At 37.5% G+C, this 14,186-nt stretch overlaps 1 protein-coding gene across 1 annotated transcript; it reads left to right on the forward strand.

Moving 5' to 3' along the window:
• Nucleotides 1-2,195: 2,195 nt before the first annotated feature.
• Nucleotides 2,196-9,211, forward strand: LOC145782267 (uncharacterized). Its single transcript, XM_082594051.1, has 9 exons — nucleotides 2,196-2,387; nucleotides 3,902-4,013; nucleotides 5,027-5,127; nucleotides 5,841-5,939; nucleotides 6,280-6,435; nucleotides 6,569-6,696; nucleotides 7,215-7,334; nucleotides 8,012-8,114; nucleotides 8,328-9,211. The coding sequence occupies exons 1-9, from the start codon at nucleotides 2,232-2,234 to the stop codon at nucleotides 8,481-8,483; spliced, it is 1,131 nt and encodes a 376-aa protein (XP_082450177.1). The 5' UTR covers nucleotides 2,196-2,231; the 3' UTR covers nucleotides 8,484-9,211.
• The last annotated feature ends 4,975 nt before the right edge of the window (nucleotides 9,212-14,186 follow it).

Raw genomic sequence — 14,186 nt, forward strand, 5'->3', positions numbered from 1 at the left:
TCAATTTTCATTTTAAACAAATCATCAGGAGTTTCAATAACATACCGTCTGTCTTCGCTTTCTTCAAAAACAATTATCTTTCCATTAAGGATATAAAAGCTAATAAATAGTACCGTATAGAATATCAAATTAAGCAGCTCCACAGCATTTGGTTGGTTGGTTTTGAATCTTTATCCTCGGACTGACAAAGCCTTGATTGGTTATTTCTGGTAGTTTTACATACTTATAGAGGCTCTTGACACAGGGGCGGTTATCGAGATTGGCAGAGTGAAGTTTCCGATTGTTGAAGTGTTATTGCCGGGGAATTATTCCATTCACTAGGTGCCGCTGAATGGAGAGCAGTCCTGAAATGCGTTGCTCAAGCGCACACCCCGAGAGTCGAACCAGTTCTTTCAAAAATTGTTTCATCTGAACTCTAGTTAAATTGTTGATGTAAAACAGGTTTTGTGTAATTTTGATGCAATGCATTCTTTATAGGCAGGGACTGTACCTGTAGATATTGCAGAAAGATGCATTGTTTTTAACCCTATCTGGCATTCATTTCAAAGATGTTGGAAAAGCACAAGACGGTATTTTTTATGCCTGCCCTAGTTAATGGCTTATAACTAAGCCGCTAAATATCGCACACTTGAGAAAATTGACATACACATGGTAAAATGCTTTGCTATTTTTTGTAATCATTTATTTTCTAAACAAATGTGTGGTTTGTGTATTCTGAATGCGTATGTTGCAATTGCAAAAAAGTCTTAAAAGTACGAACTTATCTGGCATTTAGTCGTGGCTGATTTTCTTTGTTCAAATTTTGTTTTTAATGATTGACAAACATGCAAAAGTAACATCTTCAATAAAAAAGTTTTTCTTTAGCAAACACAGTGTTTTTCATGTTTATACTATTATCATCATCGGCCATGCCTGAAGAAGGCGACGACTACCATGAGTCTCCACAATGATCGATTGTCCATAGTTCTTATTGAGTTTCCAAAATTTTGGTTTGTCCATGTTTTTGAAGATTTCCAAATGTGGACGCCCCTGCCCCCGGGGGTCTGCTACTATTCGGTGAGTCCAATTCGGTGAGTTCCTAACCTCTAACCCCTAACCCTAAAACGGCAATGATAATTAGGCTACGGTACCCGATAATTTAAAAAAAAAATTGAAAAAATCCCCCGTTAAGAGATCGGACTCACCGAATCGGACTTATCGAATCGGACTCACCGAATCGGACTCACCGAAACGGGCCATTCCGGCCCCCGGTGCCTCTGACCAGGAAGATACTATATTAGGCTGTTTTGAGATGATTGCGATAAATTGCCTTAATTAATTTTAGGCGGGCTGTCATCGCTGCGTCACATCTTTCAGGCTGAAAAGATGATGAAAGATGAAAACAATCACTAGAAATCTACATTCATTGCCCCAGATAGCATAGTCTATCAGGTTACATTGCTTCAATGTCTGCAGACATATAAAACTGATTTCATTTGTTATTTCAAGTTGTCAAATTTGCCTAAAGTATTTTCAGGCCTAAAGATTGAGTTGCTCTTCTTTTTACTCTTCTACAAAATATACAGAATTCGTTACCTTACATCCGAAACTTACAAAACCAGCATAGTGCTGCATAAAATTTGTAAAAACAATTGTTTTCTATGTTCTTATAGCGTTTACAACTTGTTCTCAAATGTAAATTATAAATGAATGCCACGTCAAGTTCTTTCAATATCTTTAGATATATTATATCGTACCGATGATGCTTTCTTAGCAAAAATTGGTTTTCTGATAATTTTTACTTAGTTGTAAGCTGCTGCTATGTTGCATTCATCAAATGCTGGCATTTGCACAACAGTTTAACATCTTAGCGGAATTTATTTAGAAATGATTTCTTTATAATAATAACATCTTCAGCACATGATATGAATTAATAAGCAGCCTTCCAGTGTCGTCTAGGGACGTCGTAACAGTAACGTAACAGGTACAGTTAGCAGACAACTATTGGCCTTGTGCAAACTTCATTACAAAATCTTGTGCTCAAGCAGAGCTTGTAGAAACTGCAGCCATTCCCTTATTTATACCACAAACATTCACATCATGTGTAAACATTAAAAATAAAAATAAAACAATGGGTGAAAGGTGAACCATTGCTCAAAAAAACCTTCAAAATAAAAATGACATAAAGATATTATATTCTTTGGTTTTTCAGTGAAAGCTTGTGTTAACATTTATGATTTAACTATATCAGCATGTTGAAGTCAACATGTAATGTGCTGCTTTTGTTTTTAATCATTGTTCCTTGGCATTCATCTTGTGAAGAAACAGAGGCATTCCAAAATTTAGACAATGAATCCAGTGAATGTGAAAATCGTTGCTTGAATGTTTCTGACTTCAGGAAGCCTTCAGTAAGTTCATTTAATTTGAATATAATGGCATACAAGTTTCTTTTATAATTGAATAATTTAATGGTATTATGGCATTTATTTATTTGTCTTGGCAACGTACAGTATTTGTCACTTTAACAAATTAGCGAATGAAGCACAACAGGAAGCAGCAGTAAACCAGGTTTGGTATAGTCATCAAATCAGCTGCTTCATTTTCATTGAAAAATTGAAGTTTCAATGCTTGTATAAGCCTTATTATGTACTGTAGTTCTGTATCAATGGTGCGATACAAGGTTTGATGTCTTTTTAACTTCTTTAGAACTTAAACTGCTTTTTAACTAAACTGTTTCTTGTTTGGTTAAAGATAAATATTTTTGGATTTTTCAATTTGAATTTGTAGATTTTAAACTATATATGTAGCTTCAGTCTTCAAAATTAGCCTCGGCAATTGCCGAGGTGATTGCCGACGCAGATGCATGAATGGCGCGTTAGCGTCGGCAATAAAAATGCCGAGGCCACACGAGCGGTTGTAAGGTTGGGGTTAGACATTCCTCCAAGTCATTGGCTTATTGCCACAGCCATAGATTTGCTCTTTAGTCAACACCCTGATTGAGCTCTGCGAAAGAGGCGTGTGAATGGGTATCAAAGCACTAAAGCCGCAAAATGTGAATGCTCCATTGCGAAAGCGATGACGGGACAACATCATCCTCCGATACAGCATCTGATGATTCCGATTCTGACAGCTAGTTCTTTATCAAACAGACTTTGTGTTACTCACAGTTGTGCCGAAATTATGTTAGTGTAGTGTATTGTACACGTAAATCGAGGCAATCTTCTCGCAGGGAGCTATTAGTTTGTTACCGGTACCTGGTTAAGCAATTAACGTTATTTTATGATAATTCAACGTCGCTAGATGTCGAATTAATGTAAAACAAATGTAAATTTCCTATTGGGCATTGTTGTTACACAATATAACCCACCGGAAAAATTAAATCGATTTGTGCTGACTCGAACGTTAAATCAACCCAAAATTAACTTTTTCCCCCCCAAGAGTTATTTAACGTGAATGACTGTAACAGCGTGTGTAATCGCGTTGCTCGCTTTATCGCTACTTTTGGTATTATTACATCACAACAAATTAAACAAAAAACAAATCAAATAGGCTAGTGCGGTCGTGATAGACTACTCAAGTATATTTTTCGCTTCTCGTTATACATGTTTTGATAAAATCTTTTCGTAATAAAGTTCACAGCAATTGCCGAGGCAATTTCAACTTTTGCCGTTTGGCCTCGCCAATGTTTTTGCCGAAGTAAAAATATGCTAATTTCGAAGACTGTATCTTATTCTTTTGTCACATTCAATTCAGGATAAACAAGTTAGTAAGCCTAATGCGTGTTTGGCTATACCGGCATTTTCGATTCTGATCAAAATATTAATTTGCTCCTAGTCCTACATGTCTAAAATTTAGTTAATTTCATTTTTTATGTAAAAATGTATTATGTATTTGGTGTTATTTTAATGTAATGTTTTTGTAGAAGCTAGGCCCAAGACCTGATACAAGCGCTTGTAAAAGAGGCTGCAGATTGTTTGGAATCTGTGAGTGGGTGTCTTCGAACCTCATTGAAGCACAAAATGATTGCAAATCAGGTATTAACTGAAAAATAATTTTAGTTCTAGTACAGTTATAAATAACTTTTAAATATTGGGTCCATGTCTTTTAGGTGCAGATAGTTAGGCGCCGGTCAAATAAGCGCGCACACTGTGGCGTCAGGATATTATTATTTAGGTGCGGAGCACTGTGGCGCCCATTCATTTAGGAGCTATTCCTAGTAAAGTTTGCAGATTGTATCAGCTCAGCTTTGGCAAAACCTAATCGGGGTTTTGATGGAAAACTAAATCACTCTTCAAGTCTTCACTCAAGCCTACCACCTGCTTGAATATAAGCTATAATACGGTATATTTTTTACTGATGTTTGGTGTAGTTATTATTTGACTTAACAAAAAGTGAACTCAGTCATGTTCGGAAACTTGAATAGTTTATTGATAAAGCTTATCGCCGACGCAAACCTGGACTAACAACAAATAAATGCCGAACACGCGCATTAAGAAAACAATATATTTTTCTGTGTGAAAAGCATTGTGTGTGAAAAGCATTGCCGGATAAAGCAGCTTCACTCACTGAAGCCATGACTAACAACAAATAAATGCACAATTGCACACAAACAAAACAACATATTATGTTTCAGTTCAATATAACATTTTGTGAGAAAAGCATTGCCCTACCTGCCAAGCTGATGCAATCTGCAGACTTCACCAGGAATAGCACCTAAATGAACGGGCACCACAGTGCTCCGCACCTAAATAACCTGACGCCACAGTGTGCGCGCCTATTTGACCGGCTCCTAAAAGACTTACTCCCTAAATATTGACTTGCTTGAAACTGTTGATGCATTTATTTATTAAAACTAGACAAGTTTTGTGTTTAATTTTATGGATGCATAGCCCAATTAGTCAAGTACCGTACTTCAAAAACTATTATCATCAAACAGTTTTCCTACAGTTCTAAGATATTAGTACAGACATATTTGTCTGAAACTATCAAGAATTGAAATGATTAAAAGGTTACAATATCAAACAATTTGATTTGTGAATGGTTGTAGCATGCCTTGAGTCTTATGAAGATGAAAAAGATCCAAGTCAAACTGCTTGTGCTGAAGGATGTAACATTGCTCTACCACTTGCAAAGGATCGTCATGCCAAGGTGACTGTGGAATTGACGAAATGTTTTTTGTTCCTGAGGTTATCTAGAACAAAGTTTGTGCAACATTTTGGCAGAACATTCAAAATTTTGGATCATTAACTCATAGCTAAATGGCATGCAGGACGAATGGACCAAACATATTTTTATGTTGAACAACTTAGACTGTTTGTATATTATTTGTTGATTAATACAGACTTTCATGCAGAAAGTATTGTATATTCAACAAAGCTGAAAAACATAAAATTTATGACAACAGTTTTGAAGATAAACGTTGTTATGAATATCCGTTACTTGTGATTATTACCGGTTTATTAGTAATATATACCTTGCCTGTCGCAACCACCATGCTCTCAATAAAATAAACTTCAATTGGAATAGCTCCTAAATTCCTAAATTGTCGAAACTGCATCTACATGTCGTGCTCTACATATTAAGGATCTTTTTAAGCAGTAGAACAAGCTTTCCTCAGCATTCGCTTCTTGGAAGAGCAACTTCCTGTTTACGATGTTTACGTATCGGTGGTTAACACAAAACTATGACTAAAAAGAAGAAACTACTTACATGTTCAACAAGTCGTATCAAAGCTTCAGCTGAATAAAACTGGTGGTCTTGTACAATTACATGAGTTGAACAAAGGCTAAACTTGTGTGGTATCAAGTCATGTCATTATCTTGTAAATTTAAACTGTTATTGTTAACACTTTTTTCTGATAGATTGTTTCAGACGCGTCAAATATTCATGCTTTATTCTCATCTCAACTTCCTGGCACCAACAATTTTTTGAGAAATCCTTTTCAAGATCTAAGATTCCAGGTAATGTTTGTCGTATAAGATTGCAAAAGTTAATGATGTGATGATACTCAATGTAGTGTTATGCAGTCATCAGTCATGTATCTTCTACATACCATATGTATTTTTTTCAAAAACGCTTTCAGTACAAGTACATATTAGTTCAACCATATGGAAGTGCAGCTGAATGCATTATTATTCTAAATCTGTACCTTACTGGAGTGCTGAGCAGGAAACAAAGCTCCCACCAGTATCCACTTTACAACTCCGGGGTTAAAGCTTTTAGCTTTCCAAGATGGTTTTTCATTCTGATCATGAAGACACTCATAATAATCAGCTCCTCTCAATACTCCTAACATTGCAGGATCAAGAGGAATCAGTGTTTGGACCCTTTGACAACATGATGCAGAATATGATGGAGGCAGCATCAAGGCATTTCCTGACAATGCGATCCTTCATCCCTTCAGCTCAAGTGATTGACATCACGGATGGAAAAAGTCACAACATTATTATTATGGAGGTATGTTGGCTTACCTAATTACCAAATAAACTTCGTTGCAAATGGACTCTTGGAAATAATAAATAGAACAAGCTTACTTTACAAAGGTGTTTCACTATTCACTTTTTTTCAATGTTATGATTTAACATTTCAGGTGATGGCGCCAGAGATAAACACGGTGCACCCTCGCGAAAAGAAGATGCCCCTGAACACGGACAGCAATGGTTTCAAGACAACCCTGAAGGACTTCGTCGAAACTAATTTGCAAACTAACGCCAACAGGTTTGAAAGTTGAAACTCTTTATTCATATTCTTGAACATGACAAAGTGTTCGTGAAAACTTGTTCTCACCAGTGGAATGTCTTTCGTTGGAACCTTTATCTCCGCACCGAGAGGGCATCTTCAAATTTCATCATGACAGTTGCCCGTGTTTGTAGAGGCTTCGAACTATTGACGCAGGCCCAGTCACCGAGATTGACAGTAGTGAAGTTTTCGCTTAACGAAGTGTTGCCTGTAAATCATACTAATAATTATATTGCATGACATCCACTTGTTGCCATTAAATACAGCTCGAGCTGTCATTAAAATGCGTCACATATACACCCAGAGGGTTAAACCAGCATTGTTTGCTCTTGCACTTTATTCGTGCGCAAAGTTGAGAACTGAACTGGCTGAATCATCGTGGCTCACTGATCTGACCATAGTTTGTCTCTCTCAACTGTGTTGCATGTTTCCAGCGTTCAATTCAATTATATCGATTCAGTTTAGTTGCAGGAAATGATATTGTTGATTACCCGCAGAAGGCCATCCATATTTGACTTTGACTTCACACTGGATTACTCTGATGAAGCATGGGGACCGTCAGACAGCAGTCTCGATGAAAGAAAGGGAGCTAGCAATTGGTGGAACTGTTTTACAAGGTTGGCTATGCAGTAGTCATACTTTCTCTTGTTCAATCGCAAGAAATTGCAAAGTGGAGAAATCTTACTAAGACAGCAATTTTAAGCAAGTTAAATTATATCTAACAGGATAAACTATTGGCTGCCAAACTTGCCCGACACCATAACTTTGGGCGTGTCCGTTTTAGTATTCTTTTTTACGAGACTGTTTATTATTATTGAAAATATATCACCTGACTAATTGTGCAAACCACAATTTTTCAAAATCAGTTTCGCAGTCATCTTCACATTTCCAAATATTCGGAGATTGTTTTGCTCCACCTGTGTGGGTTACATCGGTTGGTTCTGAATCTATATCCCCAGCTTGAGAAAACATCTAAAAAGATACTCCTGGCAGTGTGGCATACTTGTAAGGGTTTTGAACCACTGACGCAGGCCCTGTTACCGAGATTGGCAAATTGAAGTTTTCGATTGTCAACGTATTCTGGTCAATGAATTTTTCCTTCCACTTAATGCTGCTGAATGGAGAGTAGTCCTTGAAATGCGTTGCCCAAGTGCACATCCGGATAGTTGAACCAGCGCCACTTGATCTTGCGATTTCTTCGTGCACAAAGTCACGCGCTGAACCAACCTAGATACCCTGGCTGACTAATCCTTTCTGCACTGCCTGAATGGCTGATATTTTGTTGTTTCAACAGAAAAGCCGGTTTGCCGGAACTGGTGCTGCTACTTTTTTGGATTTCGATCTCGATGCTTTTAGTCATGTCTTGTATGTACCAGTTTGGCCCACATGCTAAGAAGGTAAGATGTTCAGTAAAAGTGTTGTTGTATGGACCAAAACAATGCTACATTCCAGACAGCAATTCAGTCGTTTTTCACATTGATCAATGTCAAAAGCGACTGATTTGCTGGCTAGAATGTTTGCAATATCGAATCCTGTTCGTTCAGAGAAACCCGTAATTTTAGCAGACTGATTCATTGTACATTTTACCACCTAACTATTTGGCATTGCAGCTAAGCATCAACGGAGACTTGGCTTTCATCACCGACAACAAAGGAGAATTGCCCACTTACATGCAAGCGTATCCCACACCTGAAAATTGTAAAAAGTCTCCGTATTATATGGCATCTGTCGTCCAGATGGGTGAAGAAGAAAAAGTCGCGTTGTAAAATTTATAACCACCGAATTAGGTTTATACTTTTGGTGACTTTATGCTTGTTAAGCACTTACTCTGTTATACCACTACATCTCGTGTATATTACAAATGTAAATTCGTCCTTAGGCCATAATGAACATTTGAAAACAGCTTCGAGTAAGCTTGTCGCATGTAGGCTAACGCGTCAATGCTATCTACACCTTTCTGTATTTTCACAATTTTCGAAGAAAACGCGTGCTATCGGTAAGCTAAAATGCTTATTTTCTTGAAATGTGGCAAAATCGTAGCTTCTAAGTGCTTATTGGTGTTTATAAAACAATATCAGAGGTTTTGCGGCATACAATAAGTTTAATATTTGGTCTAAATAAAATCTTCATATCTGTATGAAAAGTCGAATTACTTCACTTGGTGAAATCTTATTGATTCAGTCGTTTCTGCTTATTTTCTTTGAAGCATTGAAGTTCAATTTTTCGGGTGTATCGAGTGGCAGTGAATGATTTGAAATGTTGTTTTGTATACTATAGTAGAAAAAGCCATGTCAAAGGACCACTTTTGGCTGATATAGGCCTACAGCCTGACCTTATGACGTTAGGTTCGCCTATGTTTCATTTTCTACAACGAATGTGCTTTGTGTAGACTGTAGAGTTATTTTTTAAAGCCACTTGTAAAATTGTAGTGGCAGACTGCTGTATGGCTTAATTGAAACTATTTTCTTATGAGTAAAATATGGTCCATCTGGTAGTTTTGATTTGGTTTAGTTTTACAGCGAAATCAGGAAAAAGGCTAAAAAACTGTCTTTTGCGTGAACTGATGCAACTATGAAAGTGTGGCTGCTGAAAGCAATAGCAGATCTGAAAAAATAACTAGCACTATAGTTCCTGCGAAATAAGATTTTTAGAAAATAATTTATCAATAGAAAACTTGAGATCAGAAAAAGCGAAGCTGTTTCCATGGAATTAAGGAACTTGCCTCAAAATTTCTCTATATAAAATTACCTTATTTTGGGTAGCCTACGTTATTTTCTAGCTCATTGGTGCCTTTTGTTTGAAACGCACATTTTGTAATGACCATGTTTATATAAATGCAATTTTGAGCACTAGAATGTGGGGCAAAAAGTTCCTTTTCAATTAAAAAGAAAACAGTTAGCCTATTTCTCCAATCACTTTTTCGACTACAGCAGGGGTCACCAAACTTTTTTCGCTGAGGGCCGGATTGCTGCGGGATTAACAGCTGCAGGCCGGATGCAAATTGCGAAAAGATATAGGCCTATAACAATTTAGAATCTCCATTGACTTGAATTGAACACAATAAATAACAAAGTCAGCGGTGGAATAGCAAAGTTGTGATGAAAATCGAAAGGTTGCTGGAAAAGTTATCCCCTGCTGTGATACACTACAGGGCATCGTGCTCTTGAAAAAACGTTAGCCTACATCTTTCCAAATTTGGTCTAGGCTGTCCCCATTTGTGGTGGCCTAATGATAAAAACAGAACACCAGCATGTAGGCTGCCTGGTGGAAAAAAGTACAAATTCAACATACAACAACGAACTATAAGAACAAACAATTTTAACAAAGAAGTCTCCATTACACAAAAGCCAAAGGCGGTTGCCAATGCCAAGGGAAGCACATGTACAGAATTGTAGTGAAGCTGTAATTTCCGCAGCACGTGGCGGGCCAGATGAAATCAGTTCGCGGGCCGTAGTTTGGTGACCCCTGGACTACAGCATACGTTACCACTATACGTCGTTCATTGCTTCGGTTTGCATGAATTTTTAAGCGACGTTGTTGATGATTGTGGCCCAGACAACAGAATCCATCGTTTTTACAACGTCTGCAGACGTTGAATCAATATAAAAATGGTGCATTTTGCTGTCTAGTGGGACTTCGTTTGTTCAAGCAAACTGTAGCAACTAACAATTTAGGCTATGTGACAATTTTGTTCAAAATTAAGTTTTAATTTCTTGTTCTTGGTGCTCGATTAGCAATTTAGGCTATGGGTGCTATGGTATAATAGCAATGATAAAATTTTGCTGAAATGACTCAGTTGAGTCTGGTCATTGAATGGTTTTTAAAAGATGTTGGTCTGGGTGAAAATGACTGGTGGGCTACATGGGAAAGAAGGGAAATATGGGCCACTTAAGCAAAAATTGCTATAATTTCACATAGTAACTTATTTTTCACGAAACTCGGCTTGTTGATAAAGACTCTAGTATCGAAGAAGTAGCCAGAAAACCTTGCACTTCCGGCACAAACTGCCGTTAAAGTTTGACCTAGCAATGGCCCATATTACGCAGCTGCTGTGCAGGGCCTCAGAGAAATTTTCACTAGGGGTACGAAGAGTCATTCCGGGCCCCCCTCTCACTCCGGGCCCCCTTTGTCTTGTGGCAAAAAGTGTGATGTTTGCTTAGGCGTATTGCACACCACACAACATTTTACTGCAGAATTGGACATCTGTGCGCAATATTGTCCTGTAAGAAATAATAATATTGCGCAATATTAGTAGGCTATCAGGCTGCAATAAAACTATTATTTTGTGTTTTGCATATCATGTGATCTGTCCCTCGCCAATTTATGTATCCTGCATTGAATTCGTGTGTCAGTTGTTGATGGTGCTGTTGAGAGGTGTCGCTTGTAAGTTACATCTTTAATGTAAAATTTTTAAATTAATTTTTTTATTTCTCTTAGAGGTAGCTTATAATGATGTCTGAAGAGAACACTATTTGGTGTCGAAAACGTTGGATTTAGTAGTATTTTCATGTTTTTTTTTGTGTGTTTAATGTTAAATCCGTTAACGTTACTGAGTGTTATATGTATCTGGTACAAGCCAAGCTCTCTACCAAGGCTCTAACATAACATCTTGTTAAAACATAATCAAGTTAATCATCTGACCAATCGTAAGCTTTTTTCATTAACTTTTGCATTCAGCACATACCCAGCACTAGCAGAGGTGAACGAGAGAAGTCACTTTTTTGACTCGGCTCCGGTCCTGCTCCGAAACTATTCTTCGGCTCCTGCTCTAACTCCGAAATTCATTTTGAAGTGAAATAGGCGTGAAACTACTTTTGTCAAATAGTTTTTAAAAAGCACAAAAAAAACACCCGGGCTTTTGCCCAGGTTTTTCTCAAACCTGCTTTTGCTACGCTATGCCCCTCCCCCCCCCGGACAGGAGAATAACTAACTTTTATGATTTAATTTAAGGTGCTTTTAACAGAACATTTTTGCACGTAAAGCATTAAATTACCACTTTGGGCCCCTAATTTGCTCGCAAAGATTACCTTTCTGGCCCCTTTTGCTAGATTACGGGCCCCCAGGACCAAAGAATAACAACTTTTATACTTGAAATCAGTCGTTTTGGATGGTTTTAACCAAACATTTTTGCACGTAAACTATAAAACCACATTTTCGGGCCCCCCAAAAAACACAGGCCTGGGCCCTCAAGGGTACGCCGTACCCTCCGTACCCCCTCTCATAGGCCTTGCTGCTGTGTAGGCCTAATATGGACCACCGAATCTGTTACAAGAAAATCAACTGCTCCTAGTCAAATGTTGATTCAATTAATTATCCAGTTCTTAAATATTTAAAAATAATTTAATACCGGTAATTGATTTTAATCATAACCAAAAACACATCATACAGTATAAAAGTTGATACACAAATAGCAAAAAAAGTTATTACCCATTTTCGCAAAAAAAATAAGTTGCCTGAATTATATCAATAGGTAGGCTATAGCCTAGGCCTCATGTGCGCATTCTCGGTCTTGGTTTTAATATTCTTATTAAACTTTGCTATAAATATAGTCTCATTGCCAGTGGGCCACCAGCCCATAGCTGCAATACAAAACCACGTTGCCCGTATTAAACACAACGACAACAGCACGACCTTTTGTAATTTCTCATTTTCCAATCAAATATAAACATACTGTATCATTAAAAGCTTTCTGCTACATTAGCCTATCCCTATGCACAGATGTTCTGTAAATGTTTTAAGCTTTCCACCATTTTTCTACGAGCACTAGCTGCGACACTGTAAACTTATTTGCGTTTAAGCAAAAATTATAACAACTCCTACCAAAACCCAATCACCACGCTGCTGAATTCACGCAGACAAAGTTTCCATCAACTTTGAGTTTCTTTCTTTGTCGTCAAGTTTTCTTTCAAGTTATTCAGGAACCATGACCACAACCCCTCTTCAAATGCGCCAAACAAATCAAATGCGCCAAACGCCAAAAGGGTAAACCATGCTACCAACTGGCCCATACTAGTGGGGCAAAACGAACCACCGTATTTGAAAATCCCTGTAATAGTGCAACCTACCGGTAGCCTACTTGCAATCACGGCCCACTCAAGAGGTAAGTAAGCCAGGCAGTGGTCTGCAGTTGCCCCAAGTAGAAATATATCATGAAACATGTCATTTTAGAAAGTAGGCCCAACAACCAAGATGTGCAGACTTACCGGTATTTTAGAAATACAAAATATGTTATGCCATGCTAATCTGGCCACTTAACTTTTTGTTTACAGTAATTTTTTGTTTAATGGGCTGCAGGCTAAAAACTCCAAGGACTAAAATCGTTCAACATGCTTAATTGCAAGACGTAGATATAAAAACTGCAATTGAAGATGTTTTTAAACGACTTTTAATATGCCAAACAGCAGAAACACAACACATGTCATTTATGTCAAAAATCGCTCTCATTGTTTACCCAATGAAGCTTAGCTTCGAGGACTTTTGGTCATGTTTGTGTTGGCAACCTGGCAGCTCTGACCTTACATCAAACTCAAAATTTGTTCATTGCATTGCAATCAAGGAACTTTCCAGAATTGATGATAACTTTCATATTATGAGGCTTAGCAGTGGCGACGTTTCTTGCAGTATTGAATGTTTCTCAGGCTGTTATTACAGTATGATGCTTCTAAAAGAGTATTTAATTTTGGTAGGCTTTGAAACCAAATGGTTAGGTAGTCTGTTGATTGTTTTAGCAGTTGAAGTACTGTAGCTCAGAGTTGTTAAAAAGTTGCCTACGCCCTACAGGTACGATAAATCTTAGATTTGCATATTTGTCCTACACAGCAACTCAGTTGTTTTTTACATTGATTCAACATCTGCAGTAAAAACACAACTGACTTGCTGTCTGGGATGACATTCTTATTTTGATTCAGTTTAACTGGTTTACTGAAGAAGTTGCCTTTATCGTGGTGGCGAAAGCTTTATCAATAAATTATTATATAGGAAGTGGCTATTTTTCCACACTTAATGCCATGGTTGCAATCAGGTGTTGCCAGAGTTGGGATTAAACTTAGGAAGGGTTAGAGTTAGGGATAAGATTAGGGTTTTGATCTTTGCCCAGGACTAAAAAAGAATTTCCAACTTAGTACAGTACCGTACAAGTTTTTGCTTTCAACAGCTTTAAACTTATCTGAAATTAGGGCAGAATTCCTTATCTGGCAATACTATTGAGGCTATTATTACACTATATAGTGTAAATATAACCACAGCCTAAATTATACAAGCTTCCTAACCGGACTGATTTTGTTTCCTTATGTTTAATTATTCGGTTGCATCCTAAATGAGGGATCTTTGTATAACTTTTCATCTTCAATATCATGGAAGAATCAGAACAGAGGTTGAGAAACATCAGCTCCTCTTTCTTTAATTATATTTGTTTGTGGTGGAATTAACCATTTTGTAGTGGGTGTCTTCAATAGTAGTCCTGTCAAGAT

This window comes from Aplidium turbinatum, chromosome 13 (assembly GCF_918807975.1).
Source record: "Aplidium turbinatum chromosome 13, kaAplTurb1.1, whole genome shotgun sequence".
NCBI lineage: Eukaryota > Metazoa > Chordata > Ascidiacea > Aplousobranchia > Polyclinidae > Aplidium > Aplidium turbinatum.